At 42.8% G+C, this 26,712-nt stretch overlaps 1 protein-coding gene across 2 annotated transcripts in view; it reads left to right on the top strand.

Moving 5' to 3' along the window:
• Window positions 1-26,712, top strand: part of MRPL45 (mitochondrial ribosomal protein L45) — a 168,366-nt gene that overhangs the window by 77,052 nt on the left and 64,602 nt on the right. For both annotated transcript variants that reach the window (XM_089683947.1, XM_089683946.1), the window contains exons 2-3: window positions 1,191-1,392; window positions 7,662-7,779. In XM_089683947.1, coding sequence (XP_089540073.1) covers window positions 1,191-1,392; window positions 7,662-7,779 — 320 coding nt within the window. The remainder of the gene's footprint in view (window positions 1-1,190; window positions 1,393-7,661; window positions 7,780-26,712) is intronic.

Genomic DNA, 26,712 nt, shown 5'->3' with positions numbered 1-26,712 from the left:
AAAATTACAGCACTACAATTGAAAATGGAACGTCGTTTTTGATATACAATTACAATATAATTTGAGTTGCATTTGTATATACTATATCTATTACTAATTTTGTTTCTCCAAAAGTGGAGTTACCCTTTAAACCTTAACCGTAGTGCAGAACTCCTGCAGAGGCTAGTATCTGAAACTTCAAGTGTGTCCAATACACTATTCCTCGCTGTGCATTGTCAGCCCCTGTGTCACTACAGGATCACTTTAAAGCGGAGTTCCACCCAAAAGGGGAAGTTCTGCTTTTAAAGATTGGTCCCCCGCTCCCAATTAAGGATTGGCACCTTTGGGTCTAGGTAATCCGAAACGGAAGTTGTCCTCCTACCCCCCCTCCGTGACAGGTCCCCGAAGGGCTATTCAGTGGGTACCTGACTGTGAAGCCGCAAGCTGTCACAATTCGGTACCCACACTGAAGATGCCGACACCTGGAATACAGGACGGCCGGTGAAACGGGCTGCAGCGGGGGCAACGCGGGATCGTGGGACAGGTGAGTGGCTGTTTTTTAAAAGTGAGCAGCTACAGTTTTTGTAGCTGCTGAGTTTTATTTTTTCACTTTCACTTTAAGTTTCAGGGTTAAGTTGATTTAGGTTATTTTATAAAATTTTTACGTAAGCTTGGTGTTTGCAATAGATTATTGTGAAAGCCTTTATTTTATATTTATTTGTGGTGTCCAAGAATTACCACCAAACCATTGTTGCATATTTTTTTCATATTGCACAGTCCGGATTACATTTGTTGTGCTGCTTTTAGTAAATCCATTTACATTTTTTTCCCTCTAGGAGAGCAACTGTAACTTTATCTGAATGCATACATTGTTACTTGTGCAAACCTTTTTTTTTTTTTTTTTTTTTTTTTTTTCTTTGGCTTGTAGAGTACAGCAACGCATGAGAACCTGCAAGAAGTCATTTTCAAATGTGACTGCCACATATACATCATAATTGCACTTCTTTACTGTCTATCATAACTAGCAGAAATGTTCCCAATTGCAAAATGCTGTGAAATTTAGAAGTCCCATTGGTACAAATGACTTGTGTCCATTCATATGACACGGCAATGATTGTCAATATAGAGTGCATAATGTAGATAGTCTTTTATTCCTTCTGTGACACCTTTTTGTTTTGATACCTTTTTTAATAAGAATTTTCTGCTTTTAGGGTCTAATTTCTCTCCTGAACCCAAGTCGTTTGATCATTCCAATCTTGCTTCAACCAGTAAGGACCAAGAAAAGATTCAGTGCTCCAAAATCAGTAGGAGCCAGATATAACACTAATGCGGAAACTGCAAGGAAAGCAAAGGCTGCTGGAATTATTGTTCCAGAAGAACTCATGGAACGACAAATTAATGTTTCCTGCACAGGTAGTGAAATCTTCTATTGATATATTGAGGAGCTGTAAAGGGGTGTGGACATTTTTGAAAAAAACTACTTTTCCAGGGACTAAATCTGTACCCCAATCTACTTGTCCCTCATGGCAATCTACTTGTCCTAAAAAAAAAAAATTAACCAAAACTGTATTTAAATCTGAGGTGATTTAAGTAATGTCTGGGGCTTTTAAAAACAAAAGAGGCTTTATGGCGACTTAAACTTTAATATTTTTAACATTGCGCTGTATATCTCCTCCTCCCATTCCTGCCAATCATCAACACCGCACCCAGGAACTAGAAGGGAGGGAAGAGACCTTGCAATGTAATGGGCTTTGGGTGCTTGTCAGGAAAGGGGGTTGTTGGGCTTATCCTTTTATCCCTTTTGCTGCTGGAGCTGTTTTTTGCGTTTTTTTTTTTTTTTTTTTTTTTTTTTTTGTTTGTTTTTTGTACACGTTTAAAAATTCATTTAAGGCCTGAAGATGACATCGAGCTCCAAAACATTAAATATTTTCTGAAATCAGAGATCCTAGAGAATATATTAGTGGCAGCTCCAATCTTTTATGTCACACGATATTATCACAAAGGTCTAGGAAACACAAAGTTTCAGAACAAAATACACTTAAGTTAATTTTAGGGCACAAAAAGCAATAAATTATCCATTTATTTTGTAAAAAAACTGATGGGTTATCAGTTTAGCATTACGTAGGAGGTCTGGTGCCAGAATTATTGCTCTCACTTTGGTGTGCACGGCGATATGTAACATGTGTATAGCAATTGTCGTTTTCATGTGTAGGCGCCCCAGAGCATGCTTTTACGTTTGTGCATACATATGTGGGGGACCTTGAAAAATGTTGGCAGGTTATATGCTTGGTTGTAGCTTTAATTGTTTAAAAACAAAACCAAAACTTTTTTTTTTTTCTACTTATTTTTTTCATCACATAGGGGACAAAAAGTCCCCTATGTCACAGGTTTCAAACTGGCAGCCCTCCAGCTGTTGCCAAACTACAAGTCCCATGAGGCATTGCAAGATTGAGGGCTACAAGCATGACTCCCAAAGGTAGTTTCGCAACAGCTGGAGGGCCGCCAGTTTGACACCCCTGCCCTATATGATGATTTTTTTTTTAGTGACCGGTTCTCTTTTTTGAGACATCCAGGGTCTAAAAGACACTGCATGTCTTCCCTGTACTCCAGTGGATTTAATGCAGTGCACATCGCACTGCATTACGTTCTTTCCCGCCTCGATCGCCGGGAAATCTGTCAACGGGGACCCGGAAGTGACATCACATCGCTTTCAGGTCAGGACAAGAAAGGAGGGGGAGCAGATGTGGCCGCTTTCCTCCCTCCCCTATACCCATCAGCTCCCGTTGAACCGGGCCCGCAGATGGGCAAATGGAGCCTGGGAGACATAGTGGGGGGGGGGGGGGGGGCGGAGGATGGCAACATAGTGAGCTCTGTGGAAGCAATCGGGATGCAGCGCTGCCGCCCGAATGCTTCCACCTGACAGGTGAGCCCTGCTGCTTGCCTGCAGCAGGGCTAAAGGTAAAAAAAAACTACTTGCCTGGCGCCTGGAACTACTTGACCTAGGTGTTGGATGATATGAATTGAACATCCCTGGATGTATATTTGACAATATTCATGTAATACATTTTTCATTTAATGACAAATGAAAGACGTGTGCCGCTAAGGTCCAGTGTTTTTTTTCAACACTTCTACTACTTGTACAAACTGTAGCTTGTACAGGCCTAATGTTTATTGACCCCCCCCCCCCCCTCCTGGTCCGAGTAGTTTACAGCTGTATACTTGACAGTGCTGAGTTGTCGTTTTTTTTTTGTTTTTTGTTTTTTTTTGGGTCACAGCTTGTTTTGGGGTGATATTCCTTGTATTGTACCAGAAAATTGTAAATTGGACAGGAATTAAGTTACATTGCCACTTTTGTTGTTATTAACTATGGTAACATTGGATACAAGATGAACTCCAGACAGTTCCTTAAAGCCCTAATCCAGGATAAAATTAACCCCTCTGGTAACACTCCATCACCCCCCCCCCCCCCCCCCCACGACCACCACGGGTCCCTCGGATGAAAACACACCTTTCAAAATAGCTTTTTCTCTACATTCAACTGACGTGTTAGTAATTAGTCTAGCTTTCCCTCACCCATCTCTGTGGGTAGGAGCTAAAGTTTCACTAGTAGGAGCATTGTAAGAATCTATTTCATACATTTATTACAGGTACTTATATAGCGCCGTCAATTTACGCAGCGCTTTTACATATGTATTGTGCGTTCACATCAGTCCCTAACCCTCAAGGGGTGTACAATCTAAGTTCCCTAACTTACATTCATACATACACATACAAGGGCCAATTTAGACAGGATCCAATTAACCTACCAGCATGTCTTTGGAATGTGGAAGGAAACCGGAGTACCCAGAGGAAACCCACGCAGGCACAGGGAGAACATGCGAACTCCAGGCAGCTGGTGCCGTGGTCGGGATTTGAACCAACAACCTTAGTACTGCCAGGCGGAAGTGCTAACCATTTAACCACTGTGCTGCCCCGTACATGTTAAGCTTACAAAATGAATACTGCAATATTTCTTGATTAAGACATTTATATATGATATAACTTTTATATTAAGATTACCTTTAGGCGATAATAAAAAAATATATATATATATCTAATACATTTACCCTGATTGATGGAATGTCAGTGAAGTTCTGACTATAGAGGTTCCAAGGATTAAGTTTCAGACTCTCTCCTAGGGGAAGGGAGAAGACTGAGAGTTTGTTCTATACATCGGTTGCCAAATATCATTGTAGGGCTACAAGAGAAAGAAAAGAAAACCAGCCCGCTTTTAGGAGAAGGTGGGGGCTGAATTGCTCCTTATAGAGCAGAACAAAGACTTTTTAGGCACACTTTTTTTTTAGAAGCAAGGCTAAGGGAGCTTACAGGTTCACACCATACTATACACACAATTACATATAATTTTTATCTTACGAACATAACTATATGTTTTTTGGACATTATCTAAACATTCTGTATTCCAATATATTTCTAATTTTATGTAATATTATTATTAAATCAATTTTTGAGTTTATGCAAGAGCTGGAAGGACTTTCTATTTTGAACTTTTCTCATCAATACAAGTTAACAAAATATTGAGACAATACGGTATTTTACAGCTGTGTAGCTTTAAGTAAAGAATATGTAAAGCCAACAATTCATATCCCTGATTATGTGCCTGTTGTACCATGTATTTGTATGAAACTGTATCCTGTTCTATTTATTATTACTTACTTTGTGTGAAGTCCCTAGTGTTCCTGCCAGTCCCTCTGCTTTCCTATTAAAAACTGACCATACTAGGCAGGAGAACACAGCGGTCAGTTCTCTAGCTATGCTGGGAACTCAGTGTGCTCTCCTTCAATGATCAGACTGGTTCTGACAACCCCCCCATGTATAGTAGTTCACCGGTGCAGATCAGTGTACTGCTGTTTCTTCTCCTCCTGCTCTTTGCTGCATAAGGAGCTTAGAGGGTATGTGATCACTTATAAATCAGGGGGGACAAGTATTTATAATGTTTTTTTTAATTTATATCTATACACAAATGTTTTGCCTTTCATTTCTATTTTAAACTGAATGGGTTATTTTACAAGGTGATGGTTTATAGTCACTCTAAATAGACAAACAGACTCAAGTGTGCTGCCAACTCTCAGTAATAATGAGCAGCTGCTGCAAACACCAAATGTGTTCCCACATAAACATAACTACGGTATATATAAAGATAATGATGTGCTGCCTCAAAAAACCTTCAGCAGGAGATGATGCCAAAACTGACAACCGACTAAACCCCAGAAGGGATAATAAATACCTAAATGTTGATGATAAACATTTTATAGCCTTTCTAACCCAATAAAGTGCAAAAAATCCTAAACAAATATTAACATAACTAATAAATGACTAAGTGGCTGTATAATATACAAAAAAGGTGTAAATATTCTGTCTCAACAAGAAACTGAATAAAAAAACAAGTGCACATAAATAGGATAAAGAGATCCAATGACCAGTGTATCAAATATAAATATGCATAAATAAATGAATAAAAACGTGAAGCTAATCAATAGAAAATACAGTAAATACCCACCAGCCCACCTAACCCATTTAGGTGCTTAAAAAACCCCATATCATGATAATCTAATTAAATTAATAACATACAGAGTAATAAACCCCTACCAACCAGTACAAACCCAATAAAGTACAAAAATGGCAAAATATCAGTAATGACTGTAAATATGTAGAGAAGTCCCACAAAGAGTGAAAATATAAATGACATTTACATAAAGCGACAAAAGTGCAAACAATTGTGAATTATGCAAATAAGTCCCACAGAACAGTCCAATGTAATATATTGAACATGGGCAATGTAGATGTTCCACACTTCCCAGGACGAATAACACCGGTGGGTCCCATAATACTGTGCGCCTTTACCACACGTAATGCGCACTTACCTTAAAGTGTTACTAAACCCAGGACTCTGCATTCACTATATCTGGTCTCCCACAGTACACCGAACATGGAAATGCAATTATTTTAGTAAATATAAACTGCTAAATACCTTTTCCCATCAGCAGATAGCAGTCTTGTGACTTCTATCAGTGTTCAGCAGAGCACTGGTTACAGCTTGTAGGAGGAGTTTTCTTTCTGCGTTGGGAGGATGCAAAACCCCGATCTCTGTCTGGAGAGTACTGATTGGCCCTGTGCTGATCACATGCACACTCCCAAAAAAAAAAAAAAACTTCTCTAGCAATACACACTAAACTGAGCATGTGCAGAATGGCTACAGTTCAGTCTATCTTAGAAGATAAGACGTGGACATTTGAACAAGAGGAGCAGCAGAGAAGTCAGGATCAATGCAGAGGGATTAACCCCTTAGGTTCCACAGTGAGTATAACAAGCATGCTTTATACAGACTGATTTTACTGTTGTGGGTTTAGTAACACTTTATTGACCTATGCACACACAGGTCAAATGCGCTCTTAAATATTCTGGGCTTTACAGGATCATTCGCCAGTTGGAACTAGGTACAGTAGACCACTCGAATGGAAATTGATACCAGTCCCCTTTAAATCCTCACCAGTAGTACCAGGTAGAGGTGTAAACTCAAAGGGAAAAAACACTTCTCATAGTTCGAAGCTTGCCCTGTCTTGTTGCTAGGACATTGCTAGGGTTCACTGTTACAGTAGCTCTGAGCTTTAGTGATGCTGCAATGGAGATGGTGAACCACACCATCTCTGGTGATGATGGGCGTGAGCAGTGCTGGCTGGGAGTGCCATAGCATCGTCCTAGCAACAAGGTAGAATGTGATGATGCTGTGTCTGGGAGTTCTTTGCCAAGGCCTCAGGAGGTAAATGGCCTATATCTATTACCAGGGTATTCCCGAGTGTAGTTCGGGTAAAGTTTCAGTACCACAAACGGTAACCCCGAGCTACACTCGGGCTTACCATGCGGCGCTACTCCGGGATCCTTCGATCACTTACCTTGTCCTGCGGTCCTGTGATGTCCCTGGCAATGTAATCTGGCGGATGCTTTGAGCACAGAAATATGGACATAATCAGAGCACTAGGGAGTTTAACAAACTTTTGTCAAAATCCATTTGTTTTTATCTACAGGCCTCCTTACATAGGTTAGTGTTTTGATACCATGAACTAACCCTTTAACACTAGTGGCTGCTGTTTACAGTAGAAATTCTCAGTCCTCTGCCCACGGATATCCTACCAGCAATAATCTTCCAGTGCTGTGAAAGTAATACACCCTTTCTGCCCCTGTTCTCCATTCATAGTGCCAGAACATTATGCAGTGCAGAGTTCTGTGTTTGGAAGAGGTGGACCTTTTCCTCTAACCACGGAATGCTTTGCATTGTGGAAAACTATAGTATGAATGGAAAGTGAAGGTGAAAAGGAATGAGGAATGCCTGTCACAGGCACAATCTCTGATATTAACCCCAGAAGATCACTACTGCAGGGGTATCTGGTGACAGGAGACGCACTTCATTGCTGGTAAGTAGGGTTTATGATGCTGTTTACTTTTTTTTTTTTTTTTTTTTATTCATATTAAAGTACAATTAATGATTTTCTAATGAACTAGCTTAAATATCTGAACCTGTTTTGATTACTGACATCCTGTATACTCCATAACAGCACTTTGGTGTTTCTCCTTTTGTTTCCCAGTCATAGGCTGTGTGCTAATTTTAATTCTATTTTTTATTCTAGCTGGAATTTTTGATCCATATATACCCCCAGAAGGTGATGCCCGTCTGTCAACACTTTCCAAGGATGGTTTGAAACAGAGAACACAGCAACTAAAACAGACAGCAACCTCTCATTTGGCGTATGTTCTTACCTTCAGTGATTTTTCTCTTTTATTCTCTAGTCTTTTGATGTTGTGTGGTTATTTATTTATTTTTAAGCCTTGCTCACACCATGGTGCAGAGACATCAGTTTTTCTGTATGCGTTCTGCAAGGGCACAACAAAATCAATTGTTCTCTGTGCCCTGTTCACACCACAACACTAGTATCACGTGCAGATTTTTTTCTGTGCAGTAATCTGCATCGTGTATAAAACTCATTGAAACGTGCATGAAAATTGATGTAAACTGATGTCTCTGCAAGTGAAACTTGCGTGTCAATTTCCATCAGATTTTCTGCACATGTGGTGTGAATGAAGCCTAAATGTTTAATTTTCTCCGTCTTGTCTGTATACACAAATTGACTCTTGGTTCGCACTAGTCTGCAGGTTGTGGGTGAAGGAGCCGCACCTGTTCCCGCAGCTGAACTGCGCTGCTCTTGTGAGGCATGTGGGGCTGCCATAAATTCTGAATGCCACTCCTATGTATCTCAGCTCGCAGCACGATTGCAGGTGCTGGAACTGCAAGGAAACCGCATGGCCTTTTTTTTTTTTTTTTCTTTTTTTTTCTTCCCTGTGGTCCTACGGGAAACACGGCACAGCAGCCCATTCAAACGAATGAGCTGCCGTGCTTGAGCAAACGTGGGCATCTCAGCCCACAATAGTATGAATCTAGGGTAAGTGGTCTGTATTTCCAAAATCTTCTTCCAGGGCAGTGATGATTGATTGGTTCTGCCTTCAGGAAACACAAACTAGAAAGCAATTAAAAAGCCCCTCCCATGCCCTTCTCAGTTTCATTGTGTTTGTGATTATCTGGGAGCATACATTGCATCGATTGTAATGCTTTCCCTAACTTTTATTATGGTCATGGGGGCTCCCCTTGGTGTAGTTGGGTTACAGTCTTGCACTGTATCCTCCCTCCTTTTCTGATGGTTTCCCCTTTTTGTAGCTGGACCTTCCCTCCGTATGTGGGTTGGGGTGATTCTGGCATCCCTGCTTTGTTGTACTTGTTCCCACTGGTCAGCAGGAATGATTGGGGAAATGAAGGAGGGTGACTTTAGGTTATCTAGGCTGTTTGGGACTCCCAGTTCGTATTTCTGAGTGAATATATAGCTGAGAGCGCCAAGATGACAACTGTCTCTTCTGTCTTCTTAGGGAGATCAGAGTTCCTGTGCACTGATGATGTACTTCTGGTGCATTAGCATATGTTACAGGGTGTTCCTGCTCCCAATGCCAGTCAGAAGAAGACTTGGGAATTGAGTGAGGAGTCAAAGCAAAACTCCTACTTTTAGCGAGGTTTAAATAATTTGTTTGGACCAAGCTGATCCAAACAGAAAACTACTTTCACTAACAGAAGCCATAGTTGTGAGCTCCATATCGTGATATCATCCACCTGCCTCTCTACCTCAGCCAATCAGAAGAAGCTTTGTATTCATTCAGAAAATGCAAAGCACCTTGTCAGTGGCTGAGCAGCCCTCGGCCAGACTCCATTTTGCTCCAGGAGCAGGACTGGAAGTTCGTGTCTTGCTACTGGAACACTGCACTACATATGCTAGGTAGATGACGCTATATATTTTTGAAAGACCTTATTACACATCTGAAGGAAGAGTAGGTCATTATGTTGGTCCCAGGAGACCAGCTGTTTCAGGGCTTCTGTCCCCTTATATTTAGAGTTCAGAAAACTGGGAAATCCTAGTTACATAGTTAGTCTGGCTGAGAGAGACAAGAGTCCATCCAGTTAAACCATAAAAAAAAAAAGTTATAATCCTGTACCCACAGTTTTTATCCAGAGGAAGGCAAAAAAACCCAGCAAGGCATGATCCAATTTGCTCCTGCAGGGGAAAAAATTCCTTCCTGATCCCCCGAGAGGCAATCTAATATTCCCTGGATCAACTTTACCTATAAATGTTCATATCCAATTATATTATGTGTATCTAGGAAAGAATCCAGGCCTTTTTTAAAGCAATCCACAGAATGATTATAAACCTGAAGAGGCTAAACAGGTTTGTTCTTTACAAGAGGTTTCGGATAGAAAGCATTTATTCTGCAAGGAATCTTCTTTTTCAGGAGCCTTTATGGTATCACTGGCCCTCCGGGATGCCTACCCTCGTGTCTATTTATCAGGACCATCAGAGCTTTCCAAAATTTGCTATCAAACATAGGAGGGCTTGCAGCATTGGCAGCTCCTCCTATCTTTACAAAGATTCTGTCAGAACTCATGACTTTTTTCATCTTTAGAAGATTATTCCTTACATAAACGATTTCCTTATGCTCTCCAAGGATCTGAAGAAATTGACCTCGGACCTTCAGACGGTTTTTTAAACCTTCCAGGAGTTAGGTTGGAGAGTTAATTTAGACAAATCAGATTTGATCCCATTCTAGTTGGTAATCTTTCTGAGTTACAGAATAGACACAATTCGTTAGATGTTGTTGAGAGTCTCATGTCTTCTTATTTGGTATAGGACTAATATTTGTTAGATGATGTTGAGAGTTGACTTGCTCTCTTTTTGTTGCATGGTTGTTCTAGCGCCTACCTATTCACGTTTGTATAAATCCTATTTTTGTCTTGGGGGCTTCTTACATGGGGAGAGCAACAACTAACATTGCTATTGGCTGTACATATCAAGGGAATTCTGAATGTACTAGCAGACTATCATCTTTTAGGTACAGAATGATAACTGGGAACTGAACTCAGAAATTTTCAGAAAGATACCAATCCAACCAGATCTCTCATATCGGGGTCCTGTATTGCACCTGAATCCGTCAAATCTTCCACATCGTGGCCTGGAGATTAAGAGTATTCTAAGAAACAGGGAATGTTCAGAAAAAGGGATAGAAACCCTTCCTATAATGGTTGCAAGATGAGTACCTGGAAAATATACTCTCCATTATGGCAGACCTTTTTTTTTTTTTTTTTTTTCTTCTGGCATACAAAGCAGGAATATTTTGCCCAGTTCCCACAATTCTATATTTTCTTCAGGAATGGGTTTGATAAGAATTGTCACTTAGTACCCTTAACGTACAGATTGCAGCATTTTGCCCAATTTTGAAACTAGACCTCCAAGGGACCCCTAAGAGATTCCTAGTAGCCAGGGAGCATTGCATTCTTGTCTATATTTCCATCGTACACATTCCTGGAAACGGGGCTCATCGGTAGTGTTGGCTGCAGCGACTACCAACTGGATACTGGAAACATCACAGATAAATGCACATATTCACCAGCACACCAAGGATTTTCAAATGTACTCCAAAATTGCAGAATGATCACATCACAAAAGAACAAAGGTAATGTTTCAGAGCTGCGCAGGACCTCTTAGTCAGGCATGTGATGTACGGGTCCTGCACGACTCCGAAACGTTTCACTAGTTCTTTTGTGATGTGGAGTCGTGCAGGACCCGTACATCACATGCCTGACTAAGAGGTCCTGCGCAGCTCTGAAATATTACCTTTTTGTTCTTTTGTGATGTGATCATTCTGCAATAAAAAAAATAAAATGTAGTGCTGTTGCGCTTAGGAATAAATATTCATGCAACTCTGATAAGTATACACTGCAGTCCTAATTTGTGAACCAATAAAACAAAAACAAACAAAATACCATGTGGACTGCGCATAAATTAAGTGCACTAAATTTGACATATACAAAGTGAATGATTGTAACATTCAGTCCAAATTCGGAAAAATAAAGTGCCCAAGTGTTGAATACTAATTGGTGAACTTCGTGCAAAAAATGACAGGTGCTCAAACAGTGCCCCACAAGGATGTGCACTCACCGTTCACTGTGGACCACCACCTATCTCTAGGTTGGTCTTAAGGGTTTGGGACTAGCCCAATGCGTGATGGCAAGAATGGCACCAATATTCATTCCTGGGAATCATGCGATCTGGCTGATAGTAACAAATAGGATGATGACCAGCGTGGATATAAATGACAGTGTAGTTTCAAAAAAGCCTTTTTAAGCTTTCTTCTCTCCTCCCAGGCAGTAAACCAAGTTTCAGCATGTGAACAGAAACAAAAGCAAACATCGCATAGTGTAAAACCATAAAAACCTTTAATGATGGGAGACATTTAAGAATAAAACTCACAAGCAAAGTGCCCATAACCTGGCACTCAGTGTATTCAGCCTTGCTGCCTGTGAATAGGAACCAAGATAGCCACAGTGTTCCAGCATGCGTACCAAAAGGTGGAAATGACGTCAAGTGAAGTTGCGTCTTCAAACCTCGACCGGTTTCGATCAATGGATCGTCATCAGGAAGTGCAAGATCTGCCATTTTGGAGATGGTATTTATATGAAGCAGTGATTAAATCACTTGCTGCAGCTGTGTCAACTACTTGCCCAAATCTATCCATAATTACCTGCAACATTGCTGAATATAGTGTACATATGCCAGATATGCTTGGGCTAGTAAACAAAACTTAAAATTAAATCAAAAAGTAAATTTAGTGCATAAAATACAGCGATGGGGTTCTTAAAAGGGGCGGACTGACCATTCGAGCACTCGGGCACCGCCCGAGGGCCTGGGGTCAGTAGGGGGCCCTATGAGATGCCCCTGATACCTTTTCATTGGCTTTTTCATAGCCTTTTTTGGGTGTGGGTGAGGACACGGGCCCCCGGGGGCTCCATGAGTTGTCAGTCCCCCCCTGAGACCAACCTAGAGATAGGTGGTGGTCCACAGCTAACGATGAGTGCACATCCATGTGGGGCAAAAAATGACAGGTGCTCTAAGTTCACCAATTAGTATTCAACACTTGGGCACTTTTTATATTTATGAATTTGGACTGAATGTTACAATTATTCACTTTGTATATGTGAAGCATTATTACTCCTGTATTGTCAAATTTAATGCACTTAATTTATGCGCGGTCCACATGATATTTTGTTCTGCAATAAAAGCCTTTGGAGTACATTTGAAGATCCTTGGTGTGCTGGCAAATATGTGCATTTACCAAGGAGCGCTGCATGTCTAGAGTGGTTAAAACTGTGACTGCTTGGGATCTGTCTTTGTTACTGAATGCTCACACCAAGTAACCATTTAAATGTAATAGCGACTGTGCACCTAAGCATCTTTTACTAAAAATCGTGTTCCTGCTGGCCATTATCTCAGCTAGGAGGATTGGAATTTACAAGCATTGTCCTCTAAAGATCCATATTTGAATATTTTGCACGATAGGGTACTTCTTTATTAGAAAAAGGTATGTAAAGAGACAGCGGTCTACAAACTCAACCATGACTCAGACGCAGCACAGAGTGAAATAATTGTAAATAAGCACAAGTGATTGTTTAATAGTATAGTGAAAGCCAGCGATCTCTTGATCTTAATACAAGTGCAAGGAAATCAAATCATAAGAATAAGGCTTGCAACCAAATACATTCAGGTCCATAAATATTGGGACATTGACACAATTCTAACATTTTTGGCTCTATACACCACCACAATGGATTTGAAATGAAACAAACAAAATGTGCTTTAACTGCAGACTGTCCGCTTTAATTTGAGGGTATTTACATCCAAATCAGGTGAACGGTGTAGGAATTACAACAGTTTGCATATGTGCCTCCCACTTGTTAAGGGACCAAAAGTAATGGGACAATTGGCTTCTTAGCTGTTCCATGGCCAGGTGTGTGTTATTCCCTCATTATCCCAATTACAATGAGCAGATAAAAGGTCCAGAGTTCATTTCAAGTGTTCTATTTGCATTTGGAATCTGTTGCTGTCAACTCTCAAGATGAGATCCAAAGAGCTGTCACTGTCAGTGAAGCAAGCCATCATTAGGCTGAAAAAACAAAACAAACCCATCAGAGAGATAGCAAAAACATTAGGCATGGCCAAAACAACTGTTTGGAACATTCTTAAAAAGGAACGCACCGGTGAGCTCAGCAACACCAAAAGACCCGGAAAACCACGGAAAGCAACTGTGGTGGATGACCGAAGAGTTCTTTCCTTGGTGAAGAAAACACCCTTCACAACAGTTGGCCAGAACAAGAACACTCTCCAGGAGGTAGGTGTATGTGTGTCAAAGTCAACAATCAAGAGAAGACTTCACCAGAGTGAATACAGAGGGTTCACCACAAGATGTAAACCATTGGTGAGCCTCAAAAGCAGGAAGGCCAGATTAGAGTTTGCCAAACGACATCTAAAAAAGCCTTCACAGTTCTGGAACAACATCCTATGGACAGATGAGACCAAGATCAACTTGTACCAGAGTGATGGGAAGAGAAGAGTATGGAGAAGGAAAGGAACTGCTTATGATCCTAAGCATACCACCTCATCAGTAAAGCATGGTGGTGGTAGTGTCATGGCGTGGGTATGTATGGCTGCCAATGGAACTGGTTCTCTTGTATTTATTGATGATGGGACTGCTGACAAAAGCAGCAGGATGAATTCTGAAGTGTTTTGGGCAATATTATCTGCTCATATTCAGCCAAATGCTTCAGAACTCATTGGACGCCGCTTCACAGTGCAGATGGACAATGACCCAAAGCATACTGCAAAAGCAACCAAAGAGTTTTTTTAAGGGAAAGAAGTGGAATGTTATGCAATGGCCAAGTCAATCGCCTGACCTGAATCCGATTGAGCATGCATTTCACTTGCTGAAGACAAAACTGAAGGGAAAATGCCCCAAGAACAAGCAGGAACTGAAGACAGTTGCAGTAGAGGCCTGGCAGAGCATCACCAGGGATGAAACCCAGCATCTGGTGATGTCTATGCGTTCCAGACTTCAGGCTGTAATTGACTGCAAAGGATTTGCAACCAAGTATTAAAAAGTGAAAGTTTGATTTATGCTTATTATTCTGTCCCATTACTTTTGGTCCTTTAACAAGTGTGAGACACATATGCAAACTGTTGTAATTCATACACCGTTCACCTGATTTGGATGTAAATACCCTCAAATTAAAGCTGACAGTCTTCAGTTAAAGCACATCTTGTTCGTTTTCATTTCAAATCCATTGTGGTGGTGTATAGAGCCAAAAACGTTAGAATTGTGTCGATGTCCCAATATTTATGGACCTGACTGTATGTGTATTAGGCTACGTTCACACTAGCATTGTGTGCAGGCGGCAGAGAGGTGTTTGGGAAGCGGTTTTACCGCTTCCCAAATGCCTCAGACAATTCTGCACGTTGCAACACATGGTGCTGTTCTAACGGGAGCGTTAGCGTCGTGTTGCGGCAAAACGGACGCCTCTGGTCGAGTCAGGAGGCGTTGAAGCCTCCTATTGTAGTCTATGGTGCCACTCCGCAAACGCCCGGCCGGCGTTTGCGATGCGGTTTCGGGCATTTTGCAGAGCGGTAACACCATTTAAACTTCATTATAGGCATTTGTGGGGCGTTTTTAACACTCGGCAAATGCCTAGCAACCGCCGCTAAACCACGCATGTGGCGCGTTAAACGCTCCGCAAACGCCGAACCAACGCTTACCAAACGCTATAGGGGCGTTTGGCAAGCGTTGGTAAAACAGTCAAGTGTGAACGAGCCCTTAGACTTTAAAGGCCAGCTGCCAGCCAGAGCTTGTTTCCCAATGCCTTTTAATTTTTTAGATGTATTGAAACAAGAGGGTGAAAATAAGAGGAAGAAGATAAAAGGGGGGGCATGTGCCATTGGGGATGTCCAAGAGCAGCAGATGCCTAACCAAGGCATATGTTAGGACACCAACAATAGCACTCCACCGTCTATCCAGGTAGACAGGGCCATAGGGCAGTCCAGGACTGCTCGGAGACTGTCTCACAGCAAAAGGATGTAGCAGCTCTAGAGGAACAGGAGAAGATTGAGCAGGAATACCACGTGTTACAAAATGTTTCCTCCCTTTTAATACGGGGAGGCCATAAGCCTTTCCATATATGCAATGTCATTGATTTTGGCCAGTCAGATGGAAATAGGGGTGGTAGGTTGCTTCCATAGGGCTGAAATGCATGCCCTGGCTGCATTTAAAAGGTGAAGTAGAAGTGAAGATTTATAGTGGGTAAGGAGTACGCTATTAAGGTGGAGTAAAAAACTCACAGGGTGACTGCCCAACTCTGCTGAAGTAAGCCTAAGTAATCCTAGATTGTAAACTCGAAAGAGCAGGGCCCTCAGTCCCTCATGTTTTGCATTGTATTGTTATTGTTCTGTCACATGTTCTGTCCCCCTTTGTAATGTACAGCGCTGAGCAAACTATCAGCGCTTTATAAATACTGTATAATAATAATAGTTGTCTCACTTGTTCCCAGAATGGGAGTACTTTTTTGACAGCTCTAAAAAAAAATGTTAAAAAGAGCTCTCTTCCTGACCGCTTCACCAGCATAAATTTTAGATGTTTGCGGGAAAATGTTGTGTAACCTGTCAATAGGTTGGCCCAACAGATGTTGAATGGATACCAGCAAAGAGCATCTATAAGATGTCACAAAGTGTGGAGGCCAAAATTTACTTATTCCCATGAGACAAGCATGTTTATTAGTATTTCCAAAAACAAACTCCAAGTTTTTGAGTAAAGGGATTGGCGGAAACTGGTGCATCCATGAGAATCCTTGATAGTGGGACTAGGGGAGTGTTTCTGCTCGATCCCAACACAGGATTTTATTGTGGCTTGAATACATCAGCTCACCACTTGCACAAAGTGTAAGACCTTGTACTGTAGAATAGTAGGACATTGGGTAGGCTGATACCCCTTTTCTGCTAGGTAAGGGAAAGGAGAGCGGTGCATATACAGTGCTCAGCATAAATGAGTACACCCCTTTTGAAAAGTAACATTTTAATCTATCTCAATGAACACAAGTAACCAGTTCAACTTTTGATTAACCACTTGCCTACCAGGCACTTTTACTCCCTTTCTGCCCAGGCCAAATTTCAACTTTCAGTTTTCTTGCACTTTGACAATTTGCGTGGTCATGCAACACTGGTATTTAATTTTGGTGGTATTTTGTAAATAAGTAATTTTTCTCCACTGTTGTGCGCTAATGAGGCTGCAATGATGGACACTGACAGGCATCACTGATGGCACTGAAAGGCAGCGCTCATGGCACTGACGTGCATTGATGTGCACTGGTATGTGGCATTGATGGGCACTTACAGTTGGCATTGATGGGCACTGACAGGTGGCACTGATGGGGCTACACTGATCATCAGGGCACTGATCATCAGTGGCCTGATGATTAGTTTCGATGTCCCCTCTGAGGAATGCCGATTACCGGCTCTCCTCAGGAGCTATCAGTGGGAGGAGAGGACTGCCGATAACCAGCATTTCCTATTTACATGTGATCAGCTGTAATTGGACACAGCTGATCACGTGACAGAGCCACCATAATCGGCTCTTTACAGTGATCGGTGATCCGCTGTGTCCCTGGGACACTGCGCACCACCGACTGCCGTGCGTCCCCAGAGTGGGAGGATGTCATATGATGTCCTCCCAGAAGGAGAGAGCCGCCGGGAGGCGGTTAAACGGGCACAATAAGTGCTCAAGTCCACTGAAAACAAAGCAGATGGATGGCTGGAAAGCTGGATGATAAAAACACACTGTCTGGCGGCTCCTAGCAAGTGGATCTGGGTAATCCCTCACGAGCATACAAAGGAAACAGAGCAGGGTGCCAGATTACTGTATGGTTAAAAACACTTTAATGCCATTTCTCACATCTGAAAGACTTGTAGACTGCTCCAGGTGTGAAGGTGTCAGAGTGGTGGTGCGATATAAAGCTCACCGCCATCTGGATGGACTGATAGGGCTGCAGGGCACAAGCAGGGACCTGCTGCAAGATGGTAAATTGGCAGCGTCTCTCCTTTCACTCATGGTACTAACAGGAAGGCAGACAGGAGAATGTGACAGGCTGTGGGGTGGGGGGTGGTGGGGACTGCAATGTGTTTCCAAGGTCCTACCTCCTTTTTCAAAATCTTGCAAGGTGCCTTGAGTGAGAACTCAAGGTGCTGTGAGTGAGAGCCAAGACGCCACCAATGTACCATCTTGCAGCGGGTCCCTGCTTGTGCCCTGCAGCTCTCAGTCCATCTAGATTGCGGTGAGCTGCATATCGCACCACCACTTTGACACCTATAAGGTGTCTACAGGTCTTTCAGATGTAAGTGAGAAATGGCATTCGTGTTTTTAACCATACATGAATCTGGCTACCCGCTCTATTTCCTTTGTAATCTCAATGAAAAATTTTTTAAAAATTGAAAACTGAGTGTGTTAGAACATTTGTCTAGCTCATTACATGAAAGTAAGGTTAAAAATATAACTTGGATTACAAAATCCTCAGTTTTACTCAAATTAGTTGATGCAAAAATGAATACACCCCACAAAAAAAACTGCTACATCTAGTATTTTGTACAACCTCCAAGTCTTCCAGGCATGGAATGAACAAGTTGGCGACATATTGCAACATCTCTTTTTCTATTCTTCAAGAACAACCTCTTTTAGATGCTGGATGGAGAGTGATGCTCAACTTGTCTCTTCAGAATTCCCCCATAGGAGTTCTATTGGGTTTAGATCAGGAAACATATTTGGCCACTGAACCACTTTCAGCCTGTTCTTCAGAAATGCAACAGTGGCCTTAGATGTGTGTTTGGATCATTGTCATGCTGGAAAAGTGCACGACGACCAAGGGCACGGAGTGATGGTAGAATCTTCTTCTCTTTCGATATAGAGCAGTGCATCTGTAAATTCATGATACCATCAATGAAATGCAGCTCCCTGACACCAGCAGCACTCATGCAGCTCCACAGAAGGACACTGCCACCACCATGTTTAACTGTAGGCACTGCGTATTTTTCTTTGTACTCAAATTTGCGACGTCATACAGTTTTTTTGATGCCTTCAGTTCCAAAAACACTTATCTTGGTCTCATCACTCCAAAAGTACAGAGTTCCAGTAGTCTTCATTTTCTGCATGGGCCCTGGCAAATTCTAGGCGGGTTTTTTTTTTTTTGTGCATTGGCTTTAGGAGAGGCTTCCTTCATGGGCGACACCCATGCATGCTATTCCTCTGCAGTGTATGCCATATTGTCACAGGAAACAATCACCCCAGTTTGGCTTTCTACTTCTTTAGCTAACTGCAGTGAACTTACATGGTGGTTTTTTTTTGTTTTTTTTGTTTTTTTCAACCCTTATCAGAAGACACTCTTGTTGAGGTGGTTGCAGTTCCCTCTTTGTTAAATTTTTGTATCACTTTTGCTACAGTATTCTGACTGGGAACTAAAGCTTTGCTGATATTCTTGTAGCCTTTACCTTTCTTGTGTAAAAAATGATTTTTCTTTCTCAGGCTTTGTGACATTTCTCTTCCATGTGGTGCCATTGCTGACAGCATGAAATGGGAGGGGGTTTTCTTTAACCACTTGCAATCCTGAGGATTTACCCCCTGTAATGGAAGCGTAGGCAGGACAGAACACACAAAGAAGATGGTAAACACACAAAGCTTTATTGAACTATGAAAGGCCATAGGACAGTTCATGGCACTCCGCCACATACGGCTTGTAGGGACACTCACAGTAAGCGGGCTCACGGGGACTCAGCGGGACTTTGACTGGGGGTCTGACCTCAGCACTGCTCCCACACAGCTCTCTAGGGACAACATCAGGCGCAGGGGGACTCAGCGGGACTTTGGCGATGTGGTCTGATTCAGGTAGCGGTGGCTCAAGCCCTCAGGGGGGGCAGTCCAGGTAGCTATACTCCGGGCACGCCATGGGGGAGTTCAAACAAGTGTAGTCTGAGCACACAATAGGGGCAGTTCATGACAAGGGTAGTCTGGGCACACAATAGGGGCAGTCCAGGGCACTCCGCAACATGCGGCTTGTAGGGACACTCACGGAAGGCGGCTTGCAGACACGCAGCAGCAGGCGGCTTATAGGGACACTCAGGAATGGACCGCTTCCAGGGACACTCCCAGCGGTCAGCTTCCAGGGACACTCAGCAATGGACAGCGGCCCTCACAGCAGTCAGCTTTCCAGGGACATCAGCGGACCGAGATCCTCACAGGGCTCAGATTTCCAGGGGCAAAGCGACCAGCAGCCAGGGGCCCTCACAGCGGCCAGCTTTCCAGGGACAGCAGCAATCAGCAGGCAGGGGCCCTCACAGCTGCCAGCTTTCCAGGGACAGCAGCAATCAGCAGGCAGGGGCCCTCACATCAGACAGCAGCAGGAGTCCTGGCTGTGGGGTGTGGCCTCAGCTCAGACCCCACACAGCGCTTCTCCTGAGCAGGGGAACAACGCGAGCTGGGTCCTGCTCTGGTCTTCTTATACCGGAACAGGACGCTTCCTGGTTGCCCTGGCAACGACCGACCCTGTGTCGGGTTGCCGGGGCAACGAGGCATGCCCCCCTCACTCCAACCACGCTCAGGGAACGCGGCCTTTATCCCCAAAAGCCTCAGGGCCACGCTGCGCCCACCGGGACAAGGAGGGGGGGAGCTCACAGACACCCCAGTGGTCTGCACGTAAAGAATCCATGTGCAGGCCCAGCAGGATGCCAGACTCTTCTGAGGCTTTGCAGAGGAGAGGTGCTAACCGCACCACAGGGGGCGTTTTCTCCCCTCCTGCACAGCCCTTTGATGTAGGCTGGCAGGACAGAAGGAATCTGCAGGGGGGGAGGGAGGGGTGAAGGGATACGGCAGAGGGACAGCAGGCAAAGGGGGTGGGGAAGGCACGGGCACTCCGTGACACCCCCCTTAATGACCAGGCCTTTTTTTGCTATTCGGCTCTGCACTATTTCAACTGGTAATTGCGCGGTCATGCAATGCTGTACCCAAACAAAATTTACATCCTTTTTTTTTTTCACACAAATAGAGATTTCTTTTGGTGGTATTTGATCACCTGTGCGCTTTTTATTTTTTGCGATTATAAACAAAAAAGGCTGAAAATTTTGAAAAACTATTTTTTACTTTCAGCTATAAAAAATAATATATAGTAAACTCAAAGTTAGTCATAAATTTAGGCCAAAATGTATTCTGCTACATGTTTTTGGTAAAAAAAAAAAATCCCAATAAGTGTATATTGATTGCTTTGTGTGGAAGTTATAGCGTCTACAAACTATGGTATAGATACTGCAATTTATGCCATTTTTTGCTATACAGCGCTGCACTAAACTTAACTGACAATTGTGCCAACATGCAAAGCTGTACCCAAATGAAATTTATGTCCTTTCTTTCACACAAATAGAGCTTTCTTTTGGTGGTATTTTAAACACCTGTGCGTGGTGTTTTTTTTTTTTTTTACCGTCGGCTATAAAAAAATATATAGTAAGATCAAAGTTAGTCATAAATTTAGGCCAAAATGTATTCTGCTACATGTCTTTTGGTAAACAAGAGACCGAAAATTTTGAAAAAAAAAATTCTATTTTCTCATTTATGTCATAAATATCCAAAAAACTCAAACTTCCTTCTCTGCAGCCAATTTCTCTAACACAGCTTCTATGCGTAGCTTCTATAGTTTCATTTGCATCTCTTTTTCGGCAAAGGCAGCCTTTACCTTTGCAGCTTCTGCGCGGGTAATAGCAACCATGTCACTGCTCAGTGGCCTCTTTGAGCTCCTGGAGCTAACCAAGACTTGGGACCTTGTCTCTAATGGCTCAGACTTTTTTTCTGACATGTTTTGCAATGTGGAAGCCTGTTAAAGGCTGTTTCACTGGCTTTCAGTGTGTAAACCTGTTTGGAGGCACTGTTGCTGGCCTTCTGTGTCCAAGCCTGTTTGGAGCCACCATTTTACTGTTCTGCCCTCACTACACGTGACTAAGGTATAATTAGACAGACCACTAACTCTCCTCCCTTAACTCATTGATGCAGGCACTAGGTCCTCGACAACTTTATTTGCAGGGGAGTTAGAGTAAAACTACAAATGAAAGAAATAACATTCAATCAGTGTATACAATATACAAAATATACGTTCCTGACACACTAGTCTAACTAGAGAAAGGGTTTTAACCACTTGAGCTCCAGAGGATTTACCCCCCTTAATGACCAGGCCTCTTTTTGCTACTCGGCGCTGCACTAATTCAACTGATAATTGCGCGGTCATGCAATGCTGCACCCAAACGAAATTTACGTCCTTTTTTTCACACAAATAGAGCTTTCTTTCGGTGTAATTTGATCACCTGTGCGCTTTTTATTTTTCACGCTATAAACAAAAAAAGGCCAAAAATTTTGAAGAAAAACAATATTTTTTACTTTCAGCTATAAAAAATATATAGTAAACTCAAAGTTGGTTATAAATTTAGGCCAAAATGTATTCTGCTACATGTTTTTGGTAAAAAAAAAATTGCAATAAGTGTATATTGATTGCTTTGTGTGAAAGTTATAGCATCTATAACTATGGCATGGATAATGGAATTTATACAGCTTTTACTTTCTGACTGCCTATCACATTTCTTGAGGTGCTAAAATACCAGGACAGTACCAACACCCCCAAATTACCCTTTTTCAGGAAATAGACACCCTAAGCTATCTGCGGAGAGGCTTATTTAGTCTATGGAATATTTCCTTTTTTTTTTTTTTTTTTTTTTTTCCCACAAGTTTTTGGAAAATGACGAAAACATATTTATTTTTGTTTTTTGTTTTTTTTGCTCAGAGTTATCACTTAAATGATATATTGCTCACAAAAGCCATGGGTATATGTGAAATGACACCCCAAAATACATTAATACAGTCTGCTACTTCTACCGAGTGTGGGGATACCACATTTGTGAGACTTTTTGAGAGCCTAGCTACATACAGGAGCCTGAAATCAAATGACCACTGAAAGCCTGAAGGTATGTAACTTCCTCATTTCACTTCCTCACTATCACAGTTTTGGAGGCCCTGAAATGCCAGGATAGCACCAACCCCCCCCCCCAACCGAATAACCCCTTTTTGTAAAGTAGACACCCCAAGGAATTTAAAAGTAGAAACCCAAAATGATTTGCTGAGAGGACTGTTGAATCAATAGAAGAATTAATTTTTTACCACAAGTTTTTGGAAAATGACAAAAAAAAGGTGTTTTTTTTAACACAAAATTGTCACTTAAATGATTTATTGCTCGCACATGCCATGTGTATATGTGGAATTACTCCCCAAAATACATTGTGCTACTTCTCCCAAGTATGGGGGTACCATATGTGAGGGACAGTTTGATAGTCTAGCAAAGTACAGGACCCCAAAATCCAATAAGCACCTTCAGGCTTTTAAAGGGCTTTATTTCCTCATTACACTCCCTCACTACCTATCACAGTTTGGGAGGCCCTGAAATGCCAAGATAACACAAAACCCCCCCAAAAATGACCCCTTTTTGGAAAAAGTAGACACCCCAAGGAATTTAAAAAGCAGCATTGTGAGTATTTTGCAGATCTCATTTTTTTTCTCACAAGGTTTTGAAATATAAAAAAAAAAAAAAAATATATAGATATATAGATATTATTTTCTTCATTTTCCAAAAACTTGTGGCAACAAACGAGATTAGCAAAATACTCACAATGCTTCTTCTCAAATTCCTTGGGGTGTCTACTTTCCAAAAAGGGGTCATTTTGGGGGGTTTGGTATTATCTTGGCATTTCAGGGCCTTCGAAAATGTGATAGGCTGTTAGGAACTGTAATGAGGAAATGAAGCCCTTTAAAAGCCTGAAGGTGATTATTGGATTTTGGGGTCCTGTACTTGGCTAGACTGCCAAAAAGTCTCTCTCATGTGGTATCCCCATACTCAGAAGTAGCAGAATATGGGTAGAAGGGAGTGAGGGAGGGGGTGACTGCAAAAATTATTGGATCATCAATACGGGTCATATCAGGTGCGGTAGAAGTCTAAATTAACATTAGTTGCAAATAAATGTGGGATGTACACGAAGGAGGAGGAGTATGTTGACCACCATCGGGTCAAATACAACTGAGTTACAACAGTAGGGAACCTAAGTCAAGTCAAACAGGTTGGTCCATAAGAGACTGATATGCAGGGGTGGTCAGGAAATGAGTCCAACAGGCCCAAGTGTGGGAAAATTTCGTAGGGGTATCAAGTGCAGTCGCAATCAGTTCTTCCATAACTGCCGTTTTACCCACTCGGGTGAGCCAATCGCGTATAGAAGGAGGGCGTGTGGAACCCCACAGAACAGGGATGCAGAGTCTGGCTGCATTGATCATGTGCATAGCTAAGGATTTGAAATACTGCCCCCCGGAAAGGGAAGAGTGATGAAGGAGGAATTGAGCCGGAGAGAAATCCACAGGCAAGGTAGTTACAGACACCACTAGCCTGTGTACTTCTTGCCAAAACGGTTGCAGAACAGAGCAAGACCACCAGATGTGAAGGAATGATCCATCTGAGGTCCCACATCTCCAACAACTGTTGGGGAAAGCGGGGTTGAACCGATGAATTTTCCAAGGGGTTCGGTACCATCTCGAGGCTATTTTGTAGCCATTTTCCTGAGTCGAGACGTTGAGGGAGCATTTATGAGAATGCTTAAATACCCGGTCCCAGTCTAAGTCCAATAGGTTAGTTTCAAGATCTCTATTCCACGCTCGACATGATGGGAGGGAGTCATAAGTCCGATTCTCCAGTAGGAGGGGATAGATCTCCGAGATCAGGTGCTTTCGTGGTTCAGCTTTAGCGCAGATAGTTTCAAAAGGGGTAAGAGAACGGCCCCAGTCGAACGGGGGTTTCTGTGAAAGCAGATAGTGTCTAATCTGAAAATATACCCAAAAAGGGAAATCGCGGACACCTAGACTTTCAGTCAGTTCTCTGAGTGTTTTCACCTTGCCTTTGTGGAGAAAATGTTTCACCAAGATCTGTTTATGCGGCCAAAATTTCAGTAAGAAGTCCTTGTGCATTCCTGGAGGGAAAGCAGGATTGAGACGAATAGAGGTTAACGGGTTGGGTGTTTCGGAGATGGATGCAAATTTACAAGCCAAGCGAAAAGTTTTTAAGGTAGGCCCCACCAAAGGGTGAGTGAGAAGGGTATGAGGCGTGTGCTGCGGCAGAAGCCAAGGAATCGATGCCAGGGGTAAGGGTGAGCACGCATCTTCTATATATATCCAGTCCTTGGAGGCAGTGTGAACGTGCCAATCAACTACCCGGGAAAGGTGACATGCCCAGTAGTAGCGGTGAAGGTCAGGGAAGCCAATTCCACCTCTAAGCTTAGGAAGGGTCATTTGGGAGAAAGCAATGCGTGGACGCTTATGATGCCATAGGAATGATGAGCAAAGTCTTTTGCACGATATAAAAAAGACAAGGGGTAAATGAATTGGCAATGTTTGGAAGAGATATAGAAGGCGAGGAAGTATATTCATTTTGATTATTGCTGCCCTTCCAAACCAAGAGAAGGAAGGACGATGCCATTTATTAAGGTCTTCCTGCAGAGAGCGCAGAGCGGGAAGGAAATTTTTCACAGAGGTCGTCCAGATTACGGGTAAGCTGAATACCGAGATAGGTTAAGGATTCCTTTTCCCAATGGAATGGGAATTGGAGCTCACAGGAGGAGACAAGCTCAGCAGGCAGGGTAATGTTAAGGGCAGCCGACTTGGAGAAGTTAATTTTAAAATTCGATAAGAATCTGAAGAGGGCAAAATCCTTCAGTAGGTTGGGCAAGGTGATGTGAGGATCAGCAAGAAATAGGAGAATATCGTCTGCGTAGGCTGCGAGCTTGTAGTCTTTGTCCGCTACCCTAATCCCCTTGATATCGGAATTCGAGCGAATTTTCCGTAGCAAAGGTTCAAGGGAGAGGACAAACAGGAGCGGAGAGAGGGGGCATCCTTGCCGTGTGCCATTCCTTAGATGAAAGGAATTCGATAAATGACCGTTCACCCTCACTCGAGCTGTCGGATCGGAGTATAGGGCCATTATGAAGTTAAGCATCTTCTCACCTAAACCCAGTGCTACTAGAGATGCCTTCAAGAAGTCCCACGCAATCCTATCGAAGGCCTTTTCTGCATCCAGGGAGAGAAAAAAACCAGGAGAGTTAGACTTATGGAGCCAATGGTTAAGGTTAAGGGCCTTAATGGTATTGTCCTTTGCTTCTCTCCCAGGGACAAAACCCACTTGGTCTAGGTCAATCAGGGAGGGGAGCAGGGGAAGAAGACGATTAGCGATGATCTTCGCAAATAACTTGATGTCCACATTCAGCAAGGAAATGGGTCTGTAATTAGAGACCTGTGTGGTATCTTTCCCACTCTTAGGGATAACTGTGATGTGAGCCTCCAAAAGGCGGTTTTGCGATCGGGAAGGATGAGAGAGAGTATTGAAAGCCAAAAGAAATGGGACACTCAGGATATCCAGGAAAGATTTATAGTAAGCTACTGTAAAACCATCAGGGCCCGGACTCTTACCCGGTTTCATCTGTTTTGTCGCGGACTGAAGCTCAGTTAGGGTCAGGTCCCCTTCCATAGCCTGAACCAGATCTTCGGAGAGGGCCGCAGGACCGTAAAGGCGAAGGAATTCGGAGATCAAGGAGGTTCTGGACCTGTCTGTATGTATAGGGGGACGTTCTGGAGAAAGATTGTATAAATCTCTATAGAAGCGTTCAAAGTGGGAGGCAATATCGGGGTCAGATGTAGCCTCGGTGCCATCAGAGCCCCTGATTTTATGTACCGTCATGCTGGCTCGTTTCTCACGAAGCGCTCTAGCTAGAAATTTCCCGCTCTTATTTGCAAATTCGTAGTACAGTTTTTGAGAAAGAATGTATTTTTTCCTAACAACCTTACCCAATTCCGTAAGAAGTTGTGAGCGAGTATTCGTAAGGTCTGCAAGGGTCGACGCAGCCAGAGTCCGCTTATGTGCTCTCTCCAAGGAGTGAATCCTGTCTGTGAGGAGTCTCAGGCGCTCCTGCTTGGCTCTCCTACGTCTCGACGCAGTAGCCATGAGGATACCCCGTATAACACACTTATGAGCTTCCCACTGCGTGAGGGGAGAGGTGTCCGATGAGCTATTCAAAGAGAAATATTCAATCAACTTAGAGCGGATCTCTTGTTCAATAGCAGCGTCCGCTAGAAGGGAAGCATCCAGACGCCAATATGTTGAGC

The sequence above is a fragment of the Staurois parvus genome, unplaced genomic scaffold (genome assembly GCF_062004578.1).
Source record: "Staurois parvus isolate SC_StPar_1 unplaced genomic scaffold, SC_StPar_1.0 ptg000328l, whole genome shotgun sequence".
In the NCBI taxonomy this organism is placed as follows: domain Eukaryota; kingdom Metazoa; phylum Chordata; class Amphibia; order Anura; family Ranidae; genus Staurois; species Staurois parvus.
The sequence above is the reverse complement of the archived record's forward strand: the minus strand, read 5'-3'. Positions and strand labels throughout refer to the sequence as shown.